The sequence below is a fragment of the Rhamphochromis sp. 'chilingali' genome, assembly GCF_963969265.1.
Source record: "Rhamphochromis sp. 'chilingali' genome assembly, chromosome: 15".
NCBI lineage: Eukaryota > Metazoa > Chordata > Actinopteri > Cichliformes > Cichlidae > Rhamphochromis > Rhamphochromis sp. 'chilingali'.
In genome coordinates this window covers 2588856-2613801 of record NC_137942.1, presented here as the reverse complement: position 1 = coordinate 2613801, position 24946 = coordinate 2588856, and the positions used below count along the sequence as shown (strand labels likewise).

Here is a 24946-nt window from a genome sequence, read left to right as displayed (position 1 = left end):
AAGTTGTGTAGCAACTAACCAGTGAGCATGCAATAAATACATGTGTACAGAATAACTTTTCAAATCCCATTTTCAAAAAACTGAAGTTCTGTGTCAAAAGTATGAAAAAACTAATAAATAAAAATGTATAAAAAATCTTTTATATAATTTTTTACAGTTAGCTATATATATATATATTCTAAGTGATGTAGATCAGTTCAGCTATATTAGAGCAATTCATCAACAATATCTTAATGCAGTTTAATAATTGTGTTTTATTTTTGTTTAAATGGGAACTGATGCAGTTACAAAACTTGGGATTAGCTCCATCAGTTCAGCACTTACTGTGATGACACCAGCTACTATGGTCTGAAAGCAAAACAGTTTCCAATTTTTTTCGAAACAGGATAAAACAGTTATGTGTTTGTTTTTATCCCATCCAAAGTTTCGCTGCTTCAGTCTATGTAAGTGCTAATGAGTAGGAACCCTGAGACAGGAGATCCTAGTCATTAACTGAGTCCTTTTAATGCGCCGGAGTAGCAGCTTTACTCAGAGCCCTTTGCCCCAGCGCTACAGGAGAGTCCCAACATGCCTCTGGAGGAAGTTTATTTCCGTCACTGGTTTCTGCAAACTCATTCATTCTGTTAGCACCCACGGCTAACCGAACACTTAGCTCTAAGTGAAATTCTTTGTACCTGAAGCCAGTTTAACCAGCCAGGGATCAAACTTCCACCTTTGGTGCCCACCAGGGGCTCTCAAAAGAACCCCTGCCCCAGTGGGCAGGTACCAGATGGGATGCTGGTGTCCATAATGTGGACAAAGTTTCCTGATCCCTTGTTTTCATCATCGTAAAGGACTTCTGAGTCAAGATGATCAATAAAATTGTCTTTAGATGTAAACTGGAGCCAAATTATATGCAAACATTGTCAGAACACACTTGTTCTTGTTTGTTTGTTTACTAAAACCATCTTTCCACCATAAATCACAGAAAATGCAGCCAGTCCAGCAAACAGAGGTTTATTAAAAAGTCCCGGGTGGGTGGGCGGTTCTTAGGGGTAAACATCAGTCGGGAGCTGGAAGTCTTTGAAGGTGTAGAACGATATGTCTCCATAGTCCACCACAGCTATGACCACTGGGATATCTCCGCTCTGATAGGCCAGCAGCTTGATGGCTCGCAGGTCGGGCACGGGGTCATCGAAACTGGGACACAGCACAGAGGTAATCAATTCAAAGGTATCAGTTTATGAGATCACTGCAAAGCGAATAGCAATCAATCAATGACCGAGTGGCCCCAGCTATAGTTTACTAATATATATATATACACACATATACATTTTGCATTGAACCGTGGCTGAAAGACCAACAGCAGAATGATTTGCTGCTGCAGAAGCTTCGAATTTTGAGTGTTACTGCAGAAAAAGTTTGAACCATCACACATCTCCAAACAAAGACGCTCGCCAGAAAAAAAAAAGCACAAAAGTAACAAAGCAGGAAAAAACAGCCTGAGGATGTGAAGAGTGAGAATTTCACTGTGGTGTGGAAGAGATTTAATAAACATCTGATTTATAAGTCGTCACAGATTAGGGCTTTCTGCACAATTAGTGTTTTTTTGTATAATATATATATATAAATAAAATGTATATAAATATTTATAATTTTTTGTCTAAATGCCTAAAACCACAGTTAAGACTTTTAGACACTAAAATAACTCGATTGATGATCCAGCTTGAGAAATTCTGCTGCTTCATCACAGCTCTGAATAATTAAGCAGCTATTAGTGGTTAGAATCACACAAAGCAGGACGAGAGAAAGGCTCCGTTCATGTCCAGCCACCGGGACATTCATTTAATTTGAGTGAAGCGTCTATTGTTTTTCCTTTAAACAAACTAATCCTGAATAAATACGCCGTCGGGCGGCGATGTGATTGCTGACCTGCACACACACATGCGTGAGTACGGTTTCCCCGGGTTGCTCTTCTTGAAGTCGGCCACCGTGTTGGGCTGGTAAACATTGAAACAAATCCTCCAATCGTCCGCATCTTTTAACCTGAGAGGACAAAGCACAAGGTCATCCTGAACGATGCTGACTGCATCAGCACAACGCCCACGGCCTTTATGGTCTGTAAATTAAAGACGGCAAAATGTGACACCAGCGAGACGAGTGAGCGATGACTTTGTTTCTTTTTTCACTCACATTTTCTAATCACAGTAAACACACAGAGGCTGCACTCGTCACAGCTTATAATCAAGCCCACATGAAGTCCCAGCTCCAGAAACAGAAAACCAGAAAGCAGACTTGCAGCAGTGGCATAAATTTAGGCGTTTTTCAGAAAAGTTGACCTTGAGGTCTTATCTGAGATTTTCAGTAGGATCTGATGCATCTCTGTAGGGCTGTGCGATATGACCAAAATCTCATATCCCGATATAAGACATCTATCGTCCGATAAAGATATAAATCACAAAAATGTAACCTTTTCTGTAAATTCTGTGAATCTCGGGCAGCTCGACTTGCGTGAAGTGTTTCCAGCTGCGCGTCATGTTTTTCATCATTTTTAGACATAAGTTGTAACGGCCGCCGTTTTCTTTGTGAGTATTTATTACATGGTGTGCTGCGGGGAAAAGCCTGTTCTAACGTTTGAGCCTAAGGTTTATTTTTTAACACATGGCGGCTCTTTTTTAATTTTCATCAAATTAAATAATCTGATCTTTCACGTGATTCGGTTTATTTTGAAAAGTCTCAACAGGATCTTGAGCTTTATTGTGAAAGGTTTATGTGGAAATAACGACAACGCATAAAAACAAGCGCTTGTCTGTCTGTAGTGTGGTTATATTAAACATAAGAGAAAGAGAGAACTTTAAGAAATGAATATAGCCACTACAGTGACCATCAAAAAACCATGAACTCATGAACCATGAGCTGTAAACAGTTTATTTTGTGACACCACGAAACAAACGATAGCGTAAAATGCAACGATAGACATTTTTATATCGTCATCCGATATATATCGTTATATCGAACAGCCCTACATCTCTGGCATCCCACGTTGCCTTTACTGAGGGGTACAAACGTCCGACTGTGCACTGGATGTGCAGAGTTAAAAATAACACTTCTGCTCATGTGAGTAAAACAAATCGTGGATACCTGGACGCTCCCTCCAGCAAATGAGTCGGTTTAATCACGCCGATTTTTTCCAGCAGTTCTCCTGGAAAAAAAAACCTCATATCACACAAAACAGTGAAAAACATTTTAAATTAAAATCTCCTTCACGGTCATGTGATCTCACCTGTGGCGATTGGCTGTGTCGGGTCATGTAACGGAGTAACTTCCCTGTTCCACAGGTGCGCTGGTCGACCTTCCCGCTTACCCTTCCGCCTCGCCATCAGCTCCTGATACTCCACCCAGTTTCTGCACCGCCGTACCTTTAAGGAAGCCCGTATAAATTAAATTTGATCCTCAGCTCCTCCGATACCTTTAGTCTTTACAAACCTCTCTGTTTTTGTTGACGTCCCACCGCCGCCTGTATTTCTCCCTCTTCTGCTCATTGGCTGACATCTTCACCTGCCGCAGGTTTATTTTCTGCCTCCAGGGGGCAATGTCACAGAAGCCCACCTTCAAATCCCCGGGCAGCAGAGAAGGGTCTGGAGGGGCCAGGTCACTGGGGAAGTGCTCCCTGGAGGTGGAGCCCAGGTCAGGGAAAGAGATGGAGCTGAAGTCCCAGCACGAGGAGCCAGATTTGGAGCCGTGACCGGAATCTTTGTCCGAGTCCCCGAGAACATCCATCATCCACCAGCTCCTGCCTCCGCCCTCGTCTGCTGAACTCTGGGCCTCCGGAGGCTCTGGAAGTTTTTTATCTTCCTCGCCTTCACTGCATTTATCCTCCTCCATCTTCTCAGTGGAGCATTCCTCCTGAGCTTCAGCACGGCTACGCAGAAGAAAACTCTTATAAGACTTCTTACATTTTTGTTTTAACAGACTGAGGTGAAATGTTAAGCTTAGAAACAAAAAATTAACAGCGACTATAATAGGTCACCTAAATGCACCACGTTCATCACACTGAACTATAAGACAAACATTAGCAGCAACATTTATTTGAAGATTTTGGAGATCTCTCATTTGTGATATTTTGAAACCAAAGGTATTTAAATGTCAGCTCACACCAGCAGAGAGCAGCACAGACTCAGCTTTCATGTGCAGCTGCACGTGGAGGCATCCAGATTTCTTTTTGTAGCTACAGAAAAAACTAATATAGTATATAATAATAATATAATAATAAACAACTCCTCATTTTTATTGTACAAGGCAATAGCTAAATAATAGCTTTTGTAACTAAGATGTAGTTTCACAGATTGCAAAGCAGCTCTTTACCTGCACGTCGCAGTGGGGGTGGAGGAAGGGGCGGGGCTGAGGCTGCGTTTCCTCTTCAGCTGTCTCCCTGCTCGGTCACGTGACTGCGGCAGGTTGAGCTGCCTCGCGTAGGACGATGACTCAGAACTGCGAGCACACAAACATCCACCTACGGAGGCTGTTCCCACGCATACTTAACTTTTCAAGGCCGATTTTAATAGATACACTAACACTGTCATCTCTGATGCTCAATTATCTTTATTATCTTAAATGTCTGAGGGGTAAATGTTACCTGGGATCAAACCTGAGCACCACATAGCCGAGCCTCTTCAAATGCCCAAACACCTTTGGGATGAAACAGAGTCGTTAGCTCATTTCACAGGTGGCATTTTCACAGGTGTGCTGGAGTAAAGGTTGCACCTGATATTGCTGAAGGCTCACGGTGTTTGCAGACAGAAACTTCTCGTACCCGTCCTGGATGGAGAGTGGCAGGTCCTGATGAAACACCTGCAGGTTTCCCTGTTCCCATAACAACACAGACACAGGACTAATTATGTGCTCCGAGGAGGAAAACCGCACCGAGCAACAGGTTTTATCTGCAGACTCACACACTCCATCAGGTACAGAGCCTCCTCGGGGAGCAGGCACTGCTTCCCGTTTGCAGAAAAGCCCATCGTCTGCCAGAACTTCCCCTGCGGAAAAATAAGAAAAGATCCAGCAAAGGAGCGACTGAGGACGAGCTAACGCAGCAGCTTTTTCTAGGTGGTGTTGTGACAGTGAAGCAACTCACAGCCGGAGATCGAAGCTCCACAATCTGCTTGCTGGGAATCCATTGGCCGTTCACGAGGTTTCCCCTGTGGATTAAAACAGATGGAAGCCATCTCACACAAACGTGTTTCTGTCCACCTGATGGATTTATAGCCAAGATTTGGGCTCATTTGTGAAAAACCTTTAAGATTTTAAACCCGAAAGACGTTAACGTTCACTCAGCACTGCAAAAGATTAAAAGTCAAATGTATTATTTTGCTGTTACCCAGTTTTTTTTTCTTTAGGATTCGTGGTGCTTTGAAGGTTTTCTTGTCTGAAATCATGTTTCTATATTTCATTTATTTTTCTGGACTTTTAAAAATCTGCTCCCACAAACACAAGAAAAGCTGTTTAATCCATCACTGTGCACATTTATCTACTTTTATTTTGTGCAGTAAAGCTGTAAATAGTGGCTGCTTTCAGCTCCTTTCAATCACAGAAAGGTAGTAACATCGATGGTCATCAATCTAAATGTTATTTTGTCTGAGCTAAGAATGGAGCTTGTGGATGTTGAAACTCAGGTGAATATTAGACACCCTTATATGTCTTATATGCACCACCAAAGCTGGGCCTGATGAGTAACCCCACGGGTAATGAGAGGTACTCACAGCCTCTCCACTCTCTCCTCTGAGAGGAGGCTCCAGTGTTCATTCAGGCTCTGCTCGAGTCGCTGCTTCTGCTCGTCGGAGTCATCGGGGAAGAAGTCCTTCTGTCCTCTGACGGGGATTTTGTGACTGCGGGAGCGGGCTGCGAACAGCTCCGACGGGCTGAAAGTTGTTAAAGAAAGACAACATCGTTCAGCTGTTTGATGCACACACGATCACAGTTACTGCCATTGAAACACTGAGAAGGAAAACCACTGCACTGCTTTTAGATTTCATAACACAGCCTGAAACAAAATGTGCTGGAGGTGTTTGAGGAGGGCTGGCTTTCAAGAGCAAGAATTTTTTCTGTGAAAAAAAGTGTCCTTCTCCATTATGTTGGAGGTTTTCTGCTAGAACACAGTAAACGTGTGAGTAACTGTCAGCTGACAGTCTTTTCTTGTCTCAGTTTGAAAAACAGCTTTAAATAAATGCTCTGCCGGGGAAGAGGAAGGCGGTGTACAGCAAGTGTTTCATATTTTCCTTTTAACAAAATGCAATAAAAAAAAAATTCTTGATCAGCAGAAGAGGAAGAAACTCCTGAAAAATATTCAACACAAGGAGAATCAGACTCTAAACCTCCCACTCTGGAGTCCCTCTTTTATCTTCTTGCTTGTTGTTCAGAGCAATCACTGACTCAGATCTTAGTGTGAGGGTCATGTGAGGTCTGTGACTAAATCTGGATTTTATCACATGAAAAACATAGGCAAACTTTTCTCTCTCAGTAACTCAGAAGATGAGCCGCTGCAATGGTCCTTAAAAGGAGCAACCGGCAGAAGAAGAAGCTGAGGCTCGACTCTTGTAATGCTCCGTTGTCTGGTCTATGCAAAAATGTCTCACATCAACAACAACTGATACAAAACTGCAGTTTTAAAACACTCTGGCTGCAGTTTGTGCACTGACTTTAAAATCCTTTTAGCTGTTTTTAAGGCACTTCTTAGTCTCTGTACATCATATTCGTCTCACATGGTGGCAGGTAACGAATCACTAAAGCCAGGTTTCTCATTGTTTTAGTTTATTTGTGTTTCATATAACTAAAATGATTTTTCTAGCCCATATTCAGTTCATATCTGAGCTTTAGGCAACTGTAAAATCTTTCTAGCAAAGCTGCATCGGTGTGAAAGATTATCATGACAAGAAAGCAGCAGTCCCCAAGTTACTGGCATACTTTCCAGGCGTTGCATGTTGGTGTATAACGTTAGTATCACTTATGAAGTCCATCTGCGTGTAATTAAAGTGCCATCATGAGTCATAAAGTCGTGACTCAGTGCCATGGGACCTCGCCCAGACCTGTTTTAAAAGGACTCCACCCTGATGCTTTGTCTGTGTGCAAAAAAACAAAAACAGCAGACTTCCAAAAAATATTTTACTGTTACTTAATTCCTAACTTTCCAAATGCTTTCTTTCTCCCACGGCTGTTTTTCACCAAAACACACAACAGAGGGTGTCAGAGAGTCGAATACAGAGTGTCACTATTTCAGAAAACGTGTCCAGATAATATTTCAGTAACAGTGTTTCTCTGGAAACAACTGTGCAGCTTCATCGGTGCGTTTTAATGAAACTATAGGCGTTTTCTCTTCAGCACGTATTCACGTTTAAGCTAACAGTTAGCTTTAAACTAACCCGTGCTACCATGTGCAGAAGAAGTCTGAGAGTTCCGTCCACAGTGATTCAATGACAAACAGCCGCTGAGGGAGAACACAAGACAAAGTACCGCTACCCTGCGAACAAGCCCGCTCACAGGTACCGTTAAAGGTAAAAACGCACCTTAAAATTTCACTGTAGAACTTCCCTTTACCGTCTGTGTTGTTTTGATCCGCCATGATGCCGGTGTTGTGCCAAAAAGTGATTGTCTGCCAGAAACTGATTGCCGTCCGCGGGAGCGCGCGCAGCTGCTTAAAGCTGCAGCGCCCGGATTACTTGCGTTGCCAGCTACTTCCGTGCAACTGATATAACGTGGGGGGAAAAACCCAAACACATTTATGCCTTTGTTATTAGGCAAAGGTATGCATTTATGGAGCTTTAACGTTTCTTGTAACCGAATTATGACGCTATCAGAAGGTTGCTTTCAGTGTGTAGCGCAGTCACGAATGACTACACGCATCACGATGGAATAATTAATGCCTACAGGTTTAGTATGTCTACTCTCGTTGTTCATATTTGTTATAAGACTGCCGAATAGTAGTTAAAACAATAAAGACCATTTGTGCCAGTATCACCATGACTCTTTCTTGTTTGTGCAGAATAACGACTGAGAACATGGCATTTTAGCGCTACCAAAAAGTGATTGTGGCCTATAACTTGTCACTGAAACAATATTTCTGCTTCAAACTTGTTGGATATATTCCAGAAGGGTTACATGTGATATATTGTATCCCAAAACCTCTCCAAGAACTGCTGAATAACTTGTACAGGAACAATAACACTGATAATATGCCATTTTCAAGCTGCCAAAAAGTGATTGTGGCCTATATCTTGTTAATGAAATACTATTTCTGCTTCAAACTTGCTGCATGTCATTCTGAAGGGTCCTATGTGACACATTATATCCCAAACAGTCCCTTAGAACTGCTGAATAACCATTAAGGGAACGATAAAACTGATAATATGCAATTTCCAACCTGCCAAAAAGTGATTGCCGCCTATATCTTGTCACTGAAACAATATTTCTGCTTCAAAATTGTTGGATATCCTCCAGAAGGGTTACATGTGATATATTATATCCCAAACACTCTCCAAGAGCTGCTGAATAACTTTTCAAATAACATTAATACCGATAATATGTCATTTTCAACCTGTGCATAAAACGTCAAATTTCAAAAATATTGTAATTCAAAAATAATACAAAAAAAGGATAATGGCCAAATGGAAACAGGTGGGAGGAGATCTGCTTAAACACATTAGGAACACCAAGTAATAGGAAAGACAAAACAAACGGTAATAAAAATGTCATTCCAATACAGCACTTATTAATTGAAATGAAAACCAAAAACAAATAACAATTACATCCAATTAAAGAAGAAACCACCAGTTAAAATAAACTAACAAATAGACCAGAAACAGGGGGTATAGCGGAAGCTCAACACCAGTAAACCATGGAACAACATATATATTAATTCTTTGCATACAGTAACTATGCTAACATGTTAGGAAACACAAAATAATTGAATCATCCTACAAAAAAATTGCAATCAAAGCTGAACTTGTGAACAACACAGAAACACACACAGCAACACGAACATAAATTAATGAATTAATAAACAAATAAACAACCAATAAATATTATAGGAGACAACGATACAAAACAAGAAACATTTCCAAAACATTGAAAAATTGACAGCGACCCTCTGACCAGCATGCTTCACAAACAAATGGGGTTTTTTTGGTCTTGCGGGGCTGAGATATAATATATCACATGTAACCCTTCTGGAATATATCCAACAAGTTTGAAGCAGAAATATTGTTTCAGTGACAAGTTATAGTCCACAATCACTTTTTGGCAGCTTGAATATTGCATATTATCAGTGTTATTGTTCTTTTACAAGTTATTCAGCAGTTCTAAGGGACTCTTTGAGATATAATATTTGACATATGACCCATCTGAATGACATGCAGCAAGTTTGAAGCAGAAATAGTATTTCAGTGACAAGATATAGGCGGCAATCACTTTTTGGCAGGCTGAAAATGGCATATTATCAATGTTAATGTTCCTTTAAAAGTTATTCAGCATTTCTTAGAGACTGTTTGGGATATGATGTGCCACATATCATCCTTTTGGATGATACCCAACAGGTTTGAAGCAGAAATATTGTTTCAGTGACAAGATATAGGCCACAATCACTTTTTGGCAGGTTGAAAATTGCATATTGTCAGTTTTATTGTTCCCTTAATGGTAATTTAGCAGTTCTGAGGGACTGTTTGAGATGTAATATTTGACATATGACCCTTCTAAATGACATCCACCAAGTTTGAAGCAGAAATAGTATCTCAGTGACAAGTTATAGTCCACAATCACTTTTTGGCAGGTCGAAAATGGCATATTATGGGTATTAATGGTCCTTTAATAGTTATTCAACAGTCCTTAGAGACTGTTTGAGATATAATGTGTCACATGTAACCCTTCTGGAGGATATCCAACAATTTTGAAGCAGAAATATTGTTTCAGTGACAAGATATAGGCCACAATCACTTTTTGGCAGCTTGAAAATGGCATATTATCAGTGTTATTGTTCCTGTACAAGTTATTCAGCAGTTCTTGGAGAGGTTTTGGGATACAATATATCACATGTAACCCTTCTGGAATATATCCAACAAGTTTGAAGCAGAAATATTGTTTCAGTGACAAGTTATAGGCCACAATCACTTTTTGGTAGCGCTAAAATGCCATGTTCTCAGTCGTTATTCTGCACAAACAAGAAAGAGTCATGGTGATACTGGCACAATAGGTTTTTATTGTTTTAACTACTATTCGACAGTCTTATAACAAATATGAACAACGAGAGTAGACATACTAAACCTGTAGGCATTAATTATTCCATCGTGATGCGTGTAGTCATTCGTGACTGCGCTACACACTGAAAGCAACCTTCTGATAGCGTCATAATTCGGTTACAAGAAACGTTAAAGCTCCATAAATGCATACCTTTGCCTAATAACAAAGGCATAAATGTGTTTGGGTTTTTCCCCCCACGTTATATCAGTTGCACGGAAGTAGCTGGCAACGCAAGTAATCCGGGCGCTGCAGCTTTAAGCAGCTGCGCGCGCTCCCGCGGACGGCAATCAGTTTCTGGCAGACAATCACTTTTTGGCACAACACCGGGTCTGCCTGCTACTGCGGCTCTCCTCTGGGTCCTGGTGACCGTCAAATTCATCACTTATAATCGTGGCCATCAGAGGGCGCCAAAGGGCACAGTTTAAAATCAGGGAAGGGTTTTTCCAGAATATTTGATTTGTTCCAGCCAAAACAAACCAAAGGGTCCCACAAGAAGGCAGAAAACTGGATCAGGCAAAAATACAGGGTAGAAAATTAGTGCAGAAAATGTTGGTCATGATTTTCAGGTTCATTCTACTAACAGCATTTAACGATTATCCCCAAAATTGATTCTGTTCATCTGGATGTAGCGTTTTTAGTAAATGACTGTTTTGCAAGTTGAAAGCTTCTTTCTTTTCATGATAAAGGAAGGAGACATAAAATCTTAAGTTTATTTAAAGGGTTAAATGTCTATTTTATAGCCTTCACTGAAATTTCGATGTCATTGTAAATATGAGTCTCAACAATGGTGCATTGTTAAAAAGAAAAAATAAGCTGGTCAGCTCAGCAACTCCAAATAACGCTGCAACGCTGGAATGCTGCAAATCTTTGGACTGATCCAATACCAAGTAAATACAGGGCTGGTGTTCTGACAAACCATCCTACTTTGGCAAAACGTCACATTTCTGCTGTCACAGAGTAATTCCAGCACATATTTAAGTAGGTATGACGGTTTGCCACTAAACTGTGCCCTTCAGAGTATGCTTGTAGCTCATATTCATAAAGCCAGGATGGTTTGCTACTTAATATTACCCGTCAGAGTATGTTTCTAGCTCTTATTAACCAAGGTAGGATGATTTTGCCACTGAATTTTAGTTGTTAAAGTATGCTTCTAAGCAGTGTTGTTCAAGTTACTTGAAAAAAGTAATCAGTAACTAATTACTGGTCATATTCACAAAGGTAGAATTGTTTGGCACTGAATTTTACCAGAGTATTTTTGTAGTTAGGGTTAGATTGAAAATGTGACGTCATTTCCAGCGCAAAACCGCAAAGGATTGTAGGTACGAGTGGCAAGTGGTACGAATTGAATTCATTGTGCTATGCTGCTTTGTTCACTTTGGCTTTGCGGGCTAATAATTGTTGTGTTTTGTAGGAAAACCAGCCTACAAAATGCTGGAATGCGATCCAGACTGTGCACCCTCTACCAACCTGGGTCATACCGAGTTTAAAGCTGCTACCACAGCGAGATTTAATCGGTTAAGAGAGAGAGCGATATTAAAACAGCCACGAAAAGTCACGCATCTGCCACCAAGGAGTTGTTTAACTGCCTCAGTGACCTTGCCCCCAGAAATTAGCGGGTCACCCACCCCCCCCCCCTCATCCCCAGACTCTGCTTCCTCCTCGGAAGACGTGTCAGTGGGATTAAGGAGGTCCTCAAAGTATTCCTTCGAGGAATACTTACAGCCTGATAGGATTCCTTCTTCAGCCTGGTGGCTCCCTTCACCTCTGGTGTCCACCAGCCCGCCGCCTCTCACCAGGGGCAACTCCAGACTGAGACAGAGTCCAGCCCCTCTCCAGAAGACTGGTTCCAGAGCCCAAGCTATGCGTAGAGGTGAGCCCGACTATATCGAGCCGGTACCTCTCAACCTCACTCAGGCTCCTTCCCCACCAGAGAGGTGACATTCCATATCCAATTGCCAGTCCTGGTAGCCGGGGATCAGTCTGTCAGGGTCTCTTCTCCTGGCTGCCGACCGGCACGCAATGCACCCGACCCCTACACCCCTACGGCGCCACCTGCGGGTGGTGGGCCTGAGGGAGGATGGGCCCATGTCCCCTTTTCGGGCTGTGCCCGGCCGAGCCCCATGGACTAAAGCCCAGCCACCAGACGCTTGTCCTCGGGCACCCTCCCCGGGCCTGGCTCCAGGGCGGGGCCCCAGTAACCCTATCCAGGGCAGGGTAAACTGTTCCCTCAATGTTTTCCTCATAAGGGTCTTCTGAATTGCTCTTTGTCTGGTCCCTCACCCAGGACCAATTTGCCACAGGAGACCCTACCAGGGGGCAAAAAAACCCCAGACAACATAGCCCCTGGGATCCCTGGGACACACAAACCCCTCCACCACGATAAGGTAGCGATTCACAGACTGGCTTGTGTGCATTAATCTTATTATAATTTTGGTTTGCCTTCTATGGAATTTTACATTTTTAATATTTTAATAGTTTGATATTGGTGTTATCATGTGTGTTTCTGTGTGTGTTGCCCTCCAACTTTTGCTTCTGTATGTGACAAATTCTTTAACATCTAACCTTGATATATGTTTATGCAACAGATGTTTGCTTTCTACAAATCTATCTGTTACTGGATGTTGCTGGAAACATTGGCATTCATCCCTATTTTGGTTTGTTTGCCCTTTTGAACTCTGATATGACCCAGTCCTGCCAGTAAATCATGCAGCCCACTTCAAGGTACCGATCAAAGTCCTTGTACAGGGCATCAGGAAGCAAGTCTTGCAAGTTGATGCCATTTGGAAAATGAAACACTAGAGAGCTTTAACCTTGAAATGACCGGTGAAATCCTAACAAACTATTCAAAATATTTGGAAAATATTCTTCTATCCTTTGGAAAATTCTTCAGTGGATTTCTGCTCAGAAGTGTCTCCAAAGAAAAGAAGCCAATACATTTGTGCTTAATGTGTTTTTCTTTGTAAAGGTCATCAGGGGGCGAGTGTTAGCGAGCCCAGCAGGACTGAAGACTAAAAACTAGATAATTACTTTACTGCTCACTTTATATATGATCTCAGTAAACGTTGACCTTTTGAATTCATGGGCTTAATATCTAATTTGGGATCTTACTTGATACGACATAATGTTAATTGTGTAAGTCACAGTCTCATTAAGAGGAAAACAGGCAGACAAATTTAGATAATAAAACAATACATTTGTGTTAAAAATGACAGTAGCTCATTGTGTTACATAAGTCAATGACTTATGTAACACAATAATATTTTTGGGATTTTGCCTTTATTGGATAGAGACAGTGAAGATGGAAAGAGGTGAAGACATCTGCTTTCTGCAGTAGATTGCCTGCTCACCGACCAAGCCATATGTGTGCCCAGGTAGCGTTAATTCAAATGAACTTCACTGACCACTGGGCTGCAAGACCAGACTGACCAACCTGTGCACCACCTGAATTGATTAGATGAAGGCCTAAGACTGGATGCCCCACAAGTGGATCCCGGAATACCTAGAATTGTACAAGATCAACAGGACACTTGGAGCCTTCATCAGGAACTCAGTGGGGACATGGTGAACAACACTAGAGGCCAACTTCAAGCCTATAGCACATGTCACCATCAAGTGCGAGATCTACCGAGGAATAGCTCTGTCCCCACTGCTGTTCTGCATAGGCATGAACCTCCTCAGGGACATCATTGACAAGACTGGCTACAGATACCAACTACAGAATGGAGCAATCATCAGCCACATGGATGACATCAAGCTGTATGCCAAGAGTGAATGAGACATCGATTGAGGGAATTGAACTATATTCAAACTTATATATACTATAAGTACATAAGTGTCACGGTCTGGGTGAGTGCCAGTGTTTTTCCTCCGAGCCGGCAGTTTTATTCTCTTACATTTGTTGTGGAAATAATAAACATTGTCACTTAAACGTTCTCTGTGCTGCTCTGCGTCCTGCATTTGAGTCCTATTCCTTTCGAGTCGGCCTCGGCCGTGACAATAACATTTAACATTTCTTTCTCTCTGCCTCTTGGTATGTGTGCTTATTGCTGTGTGTGTGTCTACTTACCCTGCTTTACCTTACAGGGTGAGAACACTGGTGGGATCTCTGCCCTCTCCCTGACACACCTGAAGCAAAACATCTTACAAACAGCTGACTATGCTGGGATCTGACATTCGGTCTTTACTTGAGCTCTGCCTCACTGTGGTAGCGATCTCCTTGTTGATCTGCACGTCATGGTCCTTGTTGTCATCACATAGATTTCTAATGTGTCTTGTCCTCTGTTTAAGACATCCCAGTGGTTCCCATCAGTTTTGGAAATGCTCCTTTGTTGGATTTGGTAAATAAGAGGCTTTTGAACTAAGAACTGCTGAAAGACTGTAAATAGCACAACCATCACCTGCATTATAAATAAATCTCTAAACTTGCACTACTGAGTTTAGCGTTTGAGTTTGACCAGACAGATCATGACAATCAGCTTTCTCCTATGAAGTATTAAAGGCTAGAAAATGCTTCCAAAGAATGTAAAAATTTGAACAGATCATCATAACTTCTCTCACCATCTGAAAAAAATGATTTTAACTACTCAGTCTTGTGTGCATTAATCTTATTATAATTTTGGTTTGCCTTCTATGGAATTTTACATTTTTAATATTTTAATAGTTTGATATTTGTGTTATCATGTGTGTTTCTGTGTGTGTGTTGACCTCAAACTTTTGCTGCTGTATGTGACAAATTCTTTAACATCTAACCTTGATATATGTTTATGCAACAGATGTTTGCCTTCTACAAATCTGTCTGTTACTGGATGTTGCTGGAAACATTGGCATTCATCCCTATTTTGGTTTGTTTGCCCTTTTGAACTCTGATATGACCCAGTCCTGCCAGTAAATCATGCAGCCCACTTCAAGCTACCGATCAAAGTTCTTGTACAGGGCATCAGGAAGCAAGTCTTGCAAGTTGATGCCATTTGGAAAATGAAACACTAGAGAGCTTTAACCTTGAAATGATCAGCGTAATAATAATAATAATAATAATAATAATAATAATAATAATAGATTGGATTTACATCCGGTCGTTCAGTCTGACGTCACTAGCCGTGTCTGGGCCTAAACTCCGCTGCAGGTCCATATATCAAACGATCACTATGGCATTACTGAGAGTTGAAAAACTGTCTAAAGTCTTTCATCTTTAATAAAATGATCAGCGTTCTGCTCTACCAGGTGTAACAATTGAGTTTAACATCCAGGCATCCATGAAAACGGAATTTATGACGTTTAACGGAGTTAGAAGTTAGCAGGAAGTTAGCTCGCTAGCTTCTATCTAAATACAATATAGCATGTCCTGACTGCGGGGTTTTGGAAACAAATTAAAACGTACAGCTCTGTTATCACTTCCAACATAAATGAAGACAGAAAACTAAACAGCAGGGACGTTTGTAGGGTTACTGAAGTTTGGCTAGCTGGTATATAATGATGTGCTACGTGACCGCTAGCGACACAGCTATGTTAGCATAATATAAACAAGCTAACTTTTTTTCCACTCGATAAAAGTTAACGTGAGTGTTCTCGGTGGTCAGGAACAAATGTAATCGCATGGCAGGATGCTGTAAAAGGACCAAACTTCAGCCAGGAGAACAACTGAGATAATCCATCCACAATACGAGGTTAGTCATTCATATACTGCTGCATGGGCTGGGCTGTAGTTACATCCTAAGGTTTTAAAAACTGAGCTTAAATAAATGATTAGCGGTAATAAAAGACGAGGGAGGTCAACAGTGATCACTGACTGTTTTAGGAGCTTTTTGAGATTAAATAGAAGAAAATACAAAACATTAAACATGTTAACAACACAAAAGCCATATTAAACGCAGACTACTTTAGGCCTGGAAGTAGGATTCGTCACGTCATCACTTAACGACTGGATAGACGAAACAGAGCTACATAAAAACCTACATTCTTGCATTGTAATTCCTCTTAGTATATTTTAAACTTTTATCAGACTCTTCCAGGTCAGTGTATAGTTTGTGCTAACTTTTGGTTTTGTTAACTGTTATTTGCAAATCATGCCTTTACCTATGGGTGTAATGGCATACTATGTGAATTATAATGACCTTCGACCTGAAGCAACGTCATTAGTTGTGTTTTGCAATGTGAAGTTTTTTATGAAATATATGAAACTTTTTGCCACAATTTTTCTTTTCATATTAGCCAGTACTCGGTTTAAAGTAGTTGGTATATTTAACGTATACTTTCACAGTATCATCAATATATGTGCCCAAATTTTGGACAGTAATTTTTTTAGGATAATTGTAGATTATTGATCAGAAAATGTTCTCAAAAATGTTGATATGAGATAAAATGAAATAACTGTAAAAATTTGAAGGCCTTATATATATATGATAATCTAATGCAATGGAACTAAATGCCAATCATTTCAGTGAAATGATCCAAAAATACATCTGGAAAAATTCAAATCAGCAGCAGCGTCTCTTTGACAGAAACAATGGCCTGGTTACTTCTCTAACACAGACGCCTTTCAACCAGACCATTGTTTCTGTCAAAGAGACGCCGCAGCTCATTTGAAAAAGTCAAATGAGAAACTATTTACAGAAACAATTTAAATGAGAAACATTTGAATTAAAAAACAAACAAACACCAAAACGGAAACAATTCAAACAGCAGCGGTGTCTTTTCTTCAGAAAACATAGAAAACAAACATTGTTTCACTGCAACAAATGGCTTTCAAACATTTTTGAGGTGTGCTGATGAAAATAAGTCTCTCAGGTCTTAAGGTTAGAAATCATCTTAATTTACACAAAATGCCTTTCTGTCATTTGAAATAAATGCTTAAGAAACGAAACACCCGTAGGTAAAGGTATGATGTAAATAACAGTTACCACATTAATCTTTTTTTTTTTTTTTTTTTTTGCCTGTCCCGTTTGGCTCTTTTGCCATCAGAATTGTTGTCTAAAGGCAAAGAAAGATGCCCAACGGATTTACTTTACCAAATTGACCATCCCAGCCTTGCCATAATGGATCATTTGATTCACCTTTTATTGTTTATTTTATTTTCACTTGCTGAATACGGGACAGACTTGACTGGAGGAAAGAAGGGGAGAAAGAAAGAGAAACAGCTGAGAAGAGGGACGGGGGAGAAGGGCAAAAAACAAAAACCAACAGAATGGGTAGGAAAAAAAATGCATATATCGATCACCTGGATCACCTGTTGAGAAAGAAAAAGGAAAACAAGCAGAAGAGAACAAGAGCAACAGAATAAACAACATCACAATGATATATGGGAATTAGGGGTGCAACGATACTCGTATCGATATTGAACCGTTTGATACAGTGCTTTCGGTTCGGTACGCATATGTATCGAACAATACAAAATTTTTAATTTCTTTTATCAACTTTCCTTCTGACGATGCTGTCTGTGTTGAGCGCTCAGTGAATCCGCGCCCGACTACTCTGCCTAGGCTGCACTGTCGAGCGCAGATCCACTGAGCGCTCAACACAGACAGCATAGCCAGAAGGAAGAGCGCAGGGCAAGCTAGCGAGACAGAAGTTAAGCTCTCCTTGCAACATGGCGAATTGAACCTCCCCCACCCTCATTCACATCTGGCGTTTGGAATTATTTTGGTTTTCATGTGATGTATGACCCTGAAGGTAAGCGCGTCATGGACTAAAGTAAAACAGTTGTCGTGTCCAAATTCATGGGCTGCATTCTCCTGAGGCCGCATTTGTAGACCGATTACGTCACAGCGACGTGCCGAAGGCTGTCCAAATTCGTAGACCCCTCCGAATGCAACCGACAAATGCGTGCTCCTTTTTCCGAATTTGAAGGATGGGTCGGGTGTGTCCTTCGTGGCCCACCATATCCCAGAATTCATAGCGCGGCCCAGCCAAGCTCCAGTTTCCGGCTAATGGCGGCCGCTACTAAGTTTTAAAATTACTCTTATTAATCTTTCTGGGTCACAAAATAAACTTTTAACATATTTTCAGGCGAGAAAGTAGCTGTGTAAACATCAAATATCTGCTCGGTTTATCAAGATATCGCATCTTTGCTAAAGTGCTTCGACGTTTTCGGAGACGTCTGCTACCCACCAGCTCGATAGCTAGCCGGGAGCTCGAGGGTTACTGATGCGGCCGAGAATGGCACAACTCCCGGCACATCATTTTCAGATCACCGCGGGCTTTCGCTGCTCGGGTTAAACGTTGTCAGCCGGTGATCAGCTGTGATCAGCTGATCACGGGGCCGGGGTTAAAAGAGAGACGCCAGACATCATTCTCTTCGTGTCAGGAGCTCCGAAACTCTGCCGACGTCAGTCTCCGCCTGATTCAGCAACCGTGAGTGATTATCCCTTCAATCCTTTTTCTCTTCCCGGCTCCGCTCGCTCTCTGTCGGTAACGACCGTTCCGAAGCCACGCTTCGTGCACTGATCGTTACTAGAATAACTGCGTGCCTGCTCCAAACCCACCGCTAGCCTTCGCCGCGCTTGGGTCTAGCCAACACGCCACACGGGCACGCCGAATTACTGTGTGTAACCCGCCCGGCCGTGACAAACGTAATATATAAGTCACTTAGACAACCTAAAAATGTTATTGTTGGGCTTTTTTCAGTGTTTTGTTTGTTCGTGAGTAAATCGGTTTGGCTGAGATTAAAGTTATTAGATTAGATAAAATAAAACTTTATTAATCCCCAGGGTGGGTTCCTCCTTGGTTTTTACACAGCTGACTAAACGTCAAACAGAAAACTGATTAAACAGAAGTGTGAGATGGCCGAGAGTTTACTCCAGTGTCCTGTTATATTTTAGACAGCAAGGAGCAGACGGCTGAGTTTATTAAAGTCCACCGAGACATTGGTGACGCTAATCAGAAGGCTAGTCCAATTTCACGGCCGTTTACTTCCGGCCTACCCGATCTTCTGAGGACCCGGCCCACGTAGACCGCGAAGGCCGGGTCCTCAGGAGAATGCAGCCCATGAATTTGGACACGACCAGTATGTTGGATGTGCCATGCAATGCTCAATTACATGGTGGGAGCTAGTGTGTTAGCGCAGTTAGCTCGTTAACGTGTTGGCCGTCTAGCCCCATGCACGGGGCGATCAGGGGTAGCTCGTTAACGGAGATTTGCCGTGTTGTGGCGTTAAGGTCATTTCAACGAGATTAACCTGAAAGCACTAGTGGGAACACAACGAATATGACTGCACATTTACGCTGACATCATCCTAGTGCAAAGACAAAAACAACAAGCATGCATGCTACAAACTTTACCCGAGTCATTTAGACAGCCGTTAGCACATGATTCTCCTTATGGGGACCTGATATGTTTAATATGCTGCTGAGAATATAGCCCAGAAGAAGCGGATAGTATAGCTTTTATTTTGGAAAGAGACATTTCTCTGTAATAAACTCTCTTTTCCAAAGATGAGTGATTCCTCAATCAGATACAGGGCTCGCAAAATCGCTAACCCGACGTCCTGGGGCTAGCGATTTTTCCAGTCGGGCTGCCAAAATCTACCTCTGCCCTGCCCGTCGGGCTATTGTAGGAAGGAAAAATATATGTCAATGCTTTTGCATTCTTTCGGAAATGTAGCTGGGTAATTATGTCATTGGCATCGGTGAGCCACTGTCAATATGTGACATATTGAAATCGCGTTTGAATTTGCGCTTGTTTTTTTGCTTTCACTTTGCAATCGCGCGAACTGTGTATAGAGAGCGACAGCACTGATCTGTGAGTGATGATAATTTGTGCACCAATTCCTCTGACATCGTCTTATTAATCATTAGCTTACTATGCAAACATGACAAGTGAAATCTCCCGCAGCTTAAACATGTGAGAGGTTGATCGCGCAGAGAATCGCTGAGCTTATGTGAGTGCGTGTGTAAAAGCAGCAGGATATATATTTTAGTTCTCCATCCATCCATCCATCCATCCATCCATCCATCTTCATCCGCTTTATCCGGAACCGGGTCGCGGGGGCAGCAGCCTAAGCAAAGAGGCCCAGACCTCCCTCTCCCCAGCCACCTCCTCCAGCTCATCCGGGGGAACACCAAGGCGTTCCCAGGCCAGCCGAGAGATATAATCTCTCCAGCGTGTCCTGGGTCTGCCCCGGGGCCTCCTCCCGGTGGGACATGCCTGGAACACCTCACCCAGGAGGCGCCCAGGGGGCATCCTTGTCAGATGCCCGAACCACCTCAGCTGGCTCCTTTCGATGTGGAGCAGCAGCTGCTCTACTCTGAGCCCCTCCCGGATGGCCGAACTTCTCACCCTATCTCTAAGGGAGAGGCCAGCCACCCTTCGGTTCTGCTGAGCCAAATAAGACAGGTCAGGGTGAAGAAGTGACAGCCAAAGAAAAGCTTACCACAAAACGGAGAAGTTATGACAAATCAGACTATAAGGCAAAAAGAAAGTGCAGCTTTATGGTTTCATGGACAAAAGAATTTCTGTGGCTGCCATATGATGAGCTAAATAACCAGGGGTTCACATAAGTGGTCCGCAGGTGCGCATTCGCTGTCAAAATAAAAAACACGCACAAGGGTTAGGGTTAAATTTAAAAACTGTACTTTTGAGTTAAAATATATATTTATAATTTTAATAAATGACAAATTAAAAAGGCATGAACATTTTTTTTGTATCGAAAAAATATCGAACCGTGACACCAAAGTATTGAACCGAACCGTGAATTTTGTGTATCGTTGCACCCCTAATGGGAATATGACAGTAAATACTAAATATTAAACATTATTGTGCAGCACATAAGATCAACAGAACACAGTGTGCTTTGAGGTAGGAGCCAAAAAGGGTGTAGTTTGTGGGTGTGATCACCCGTGTGTACACCTGTGAGCATGGACGCGCTTGTTTTTAAAAGGTTCCTTCATGTAATGATCTGCTAGAGGGTGTGGGGGGGCCACAGCCCCGTCCCCCAGGGCATGAAGCAGGTATGGAGGAGATCAAAACTCCAGACATCCAGAGGCCCTCAGAACCACATTAATCTAAGATGTTATGTAAAATCATTCATGATCGAAGACAAACACTGATCAAATCCAAATTTAATATGTACAAGAAAGAAAAGAAAAATCATCAATGACTCATAATGTGATGCTAAAAAACTTAAAAAAATAATCACAATAAATAATCCACAGAAGTGTTTGTATTTGTTAAGACTTCGTGTAATTTTAGCATCTTCTTCTTCTTCTTCTACCAAAACCAATGAAAACCAGCCAATCAATGACAGCCTGTTATTTGCATCGCAGGACTCTGAAACGGGGAGGATTTCTGGTACTCAGGTTATAAGACTGCCCAGCTGACTGTCTGCATTAGGACCTTTGGAGCATCACAGTACGTATACAGCTTCATTTTACTTTGTAACTTTACATAACTTTCAAAAAAACTCCCACTGATATTCTGTGTATAAATTAAAATCATGTTAACATATGAGTCTCATTTTCTGCAGGTTTGTGGAGACAAAATGAGACCTCTGATTGGCCTTTTCCTCATCGCCGTCTCCATGGCATTGGCTGGTAACGGTTTCTCTGTTCTTTTGTCCATCTCTGTGCAAGTTTGTAATTATGTCATTATTTACTTTTTATTGTTTATCTCATTTTCTATTTTTCTTTATATGTTTTCTTGTCTTGATTAAATCCTTTTATCTGTCATTCATCCTCTCAGTGGCTCAGATGTCAAAATTTTTCATTTTTAAGAGCTCATTAAATTTGTGTGATGTCAGTTAAAACAGAACTAACAACAACAAACACATTTATGTACATAAACAGCTCTCGTGGGAGAGTTAAAGACATGGAGTTTGTTGCAGCTGAGTGTTTTGAACCTTTCAAAGGTTACAGGCCAAACCAACTTTATTTATAAAGTGCTCTAAGAACAGCAAGTTCTGACCAAAGTGCTTAACATTACGAAGAGAATGAAAATATGAATTAGTTCATACAATTTAATTACAATTAATTCGTTTACAATTTCATCAACACAAAAGAAAACTCTGCTTCTCAGGGAGTGTTCCCATTAAGACCCTGGTATTCTCCACTGCGACGAGCACCAGTTATGTTGAGATGATCCCTCAAAGGCCGATGAACCTGACTGCGTTCACTCTGTGCATGCGAGTGGCCACGGAGCTCAGCGGCCAGCGAGAGATCATCCTCTTTGCATACCGGACTGGAAACTACGATGAGCTGAATGTGTGGCGTGAACTGGATGGAAGGTAGGACATCTCAAAGTCAACAGCATCTACACTGTGAGCTTTACAAAAACAATATCAACCAAATTTGATCTTATTGGTCCTGGTGTAAAATTGTTTTGATTCAAATGTAGTAAAATTATGATTTTTCATGAAGCTGCCTGTGTGCAAGACTTTTATGACTAAAGGACGTATGGATGTTGTGTGTGCAGACTGTCCTTTTACATGGCTGGAGGTGGTGTTTTATTTAAAGTCCCTGAGCTCGGAGCCCTGCAGACCCACCTGTGTGTCACCTGGGATTCCACTTCAGGTTTAGCTGCCCTCTTCCTGGACGGAAAGAGGAGCTTATCTAAAATCTACAGGAAGGGTCACACTGTCAGGGCAGGAGGCAGGGTTATCCTGGGACAAGATCCGGATTCTTTCCTGGGTTCTTTTGATGAGCAGCAGAGTTTTGTTGGTGAGATCTGTGATGTGAACATGTGGGATGTTGTTCTGGCAGATAGCGTGATCCAAGGCATGTTTGCAGGGAAGAGAGTAGCAAGAGGAAATGTTTTTGACTGGGAAAGCACAGAGCTGAGAATTAACGGGGACGTCGAGGTCGCCATTCGTGAGCTGTAGCTATAATGCTCACCCACAGGAATAACCCCATTCTGCTGTATGAAATAATGGCTATTAATCAAACTGTGTGTCAATATCACTAACGTTACTTTAAGTTTTTAGAAAACAAATATGTGCTCACATCACCTGTTTTTAATTATATATTAAATACTCAACACAGATTCATATTGTTCTAGATTATTCTTATCACTTACTTGTACTTACTTTTAATCACACTGTCATAGTCCCATTGTTGTATTATGAGAGTTTTTAGAGCTTTTCTGTCAGTTATTTCCATGCATTGAGTTCTTTTAGTTTCCTTCCCCAGTCTCAGTCTAACGTTGCTACATGTGGGTTTGTGTCTAACCGCTGCATTTGTTATTTGTCTTCATTTTTGCTACCCCTCCTGTCGCCTGTGTCTACTTACCCTAATCACCCTTGTATGTGTGCCATCTTCCCCTCACACTTTTGTTTTAACGTCTGTGACGATATCTTGTATGTTTTCTCTCCATGCACTTGTGGATTTGGTTTCGTAAAAACTTTTACGTTTCCCTTTGTAGACTTGTGCCATCAGCTTATTAAAGATTGTCCTATTAAACCCTGCTGCCTCCTGTGTCTGCATTTCAATCCTCAGCTTTACACTCCATACAGTTGAAATAATATGCAGCTTGTGACATCGGCATATTTTATCACCAGGGGCTTAAAAATTAACAAGACAACACAGTGTCACTGATAATGCTGACTTCCCGGTCTTCAGGCTCATAAGTATCTCTGTTCTGATATGGTGTTTTTCTATAGTACTGGAGAACTCAAAGCACTCAGTGGCACACAAATAGTATAAAGGTGGTACTGCAGAAGAGTTTAGCTAATGTTTTGTACTACAGAACTGAAAAGAAGTATTTAGACTGTTTAGTTAAGTAAATGCTGTAATTGTACTGTATTTGTAATCATATAAACAGTACATTTGACAATAACTGAAACCAGCAGCACTGGCCAACAATGGGTTGTGAGGTCATTTTTTTCATTAACATGCAAATTGTCATGACCATTGATCAACAAACACTGATTAAAGACCATTGGTCATTCATTCCCCAGCTTTTTAGAAGCTGCAGTCAGCTGAGACTGGATGGCCAATGATCAATGGTCTTTATTCAGTGTTTGTTGATCACTTGGATGAGTGACGAAACGTTTCTCCCACTGAGAGACATGAAAAAGGAACCGTAGGCCTAACACTGAACACCGGAAAACTAAGTCTAAGCATACATCACATGGAGAACAGAGTTAGATCTTTACCAAGAACACAGAGGAGGCTCAGAAACCTAAAAACCAGGAACTATAAATGTAATACAAACAGAAAACCATAATTGACAGAACAAAACTTGAACAAAAAGCACAAACACTGCGTGACCCAGGACCGTGACATTTTTCATTATAAAGCAAAAACCCCTCGATGTAATTTTTATTTTAGTGACAGAGCGCAAATATTTCCTTGCAGTTTTAAGTAAAATTTATATGATGTGATGAAACATTTTAAGACAAGTATATCAAGTTGAACTGTAGTAATGCTCTAGCAATATTATGGCATTATTAAACAATGTAAAGTTAGTATTACGTGTAGCTATTTCAGTGTTTATACTTATTAAATACACATGATGTATTTATATGTAACAATATTATAATTCAATAACATTTCTGGATATTTTACTTTTTATGGGTGGGATATTGTGTTATTACATGATAATAGTACTTTTCAGCAATTTTAAACCTGATTAATTTTATTGCAGCAGTGTTTGAATATATAATTATGTAATTTTGTTTTCACACATACCTTCTATTTAACATGAAAAATCCACAGAAATACACCAAACTTTAACTTACCACCTTGTGAAAGTACATCAG

The 24946-nt window shown here is 41.3% G+C and overlaps 2 protein-coding genes across 5 annotated transcripts; one reads left to right on the top strand and one right to left on the bottom strand.

The window, feature by feature from the left end:
* Positions 1-980: 980 nt before the first annotated feature.
* Positions 981-7684, bottom strand: tsen54 (TSEN54 tRNA splicing endonuclease subunit). Its single transcript, XM_080906432.1, has 12 exons — positions 7539-7684; positions 5739-5897; positions 5114-5177; positions 4932-5015; positions 4744-4842; positions 4616-4668; positions 4345-4470; positions 3466-3901; positions 3263-3398; positions 3121-3181; positions 1912-2025; positions 981-1179 (listed from the first exon to the last, which is right to left on the bottom strand). The coding sequence occupies exons 1-12, from the start codon at positions 7592-7594 to the stop codon at positions 1029-1031; spliced, it is 1539 nt and encodes a 512-aa protein (XP_080762558.1). The 5' UTR covers positions 7595-7684; the 3' UTR covers positions 981-1028.
* LOC308412240 (C-reactive protein-like) lies at positions 7223-24946 on the top strand. 4 transcript variants are annotated; one of them, XM_080906436.1, is made up of 5 exons: positions 7223-7526; positions 21519-21603; positions 21719-21785; positions 22267-22474; positions 22663-24946. In XM_080906436.1, exons 3-5 carry the CDS (start codon positions 21734-21736, stop codon positions 23066-23068), a joined length of 666 nt encoding a protein of 221 aa, XP_080762562.1. In that variant the 5' UTR covers positions 7223-7526; positions 21519-21603; positions 21719-21733; the 3' UTR covers positions 23069-24946. The 4 variants fall into 4 exon arrangements, with proteins under 4 accessions (XP_080762562.1, XP_080762561.1, XP_080762560.1 ...); XM_080906435.1 differs by lacking the exon at positions 7223-7526 and adding an exon at positions 17289-17928; XM_080906434.1 differs by lacking the exon at positions 7223-7526 and adding an exon at positions 17963-18609.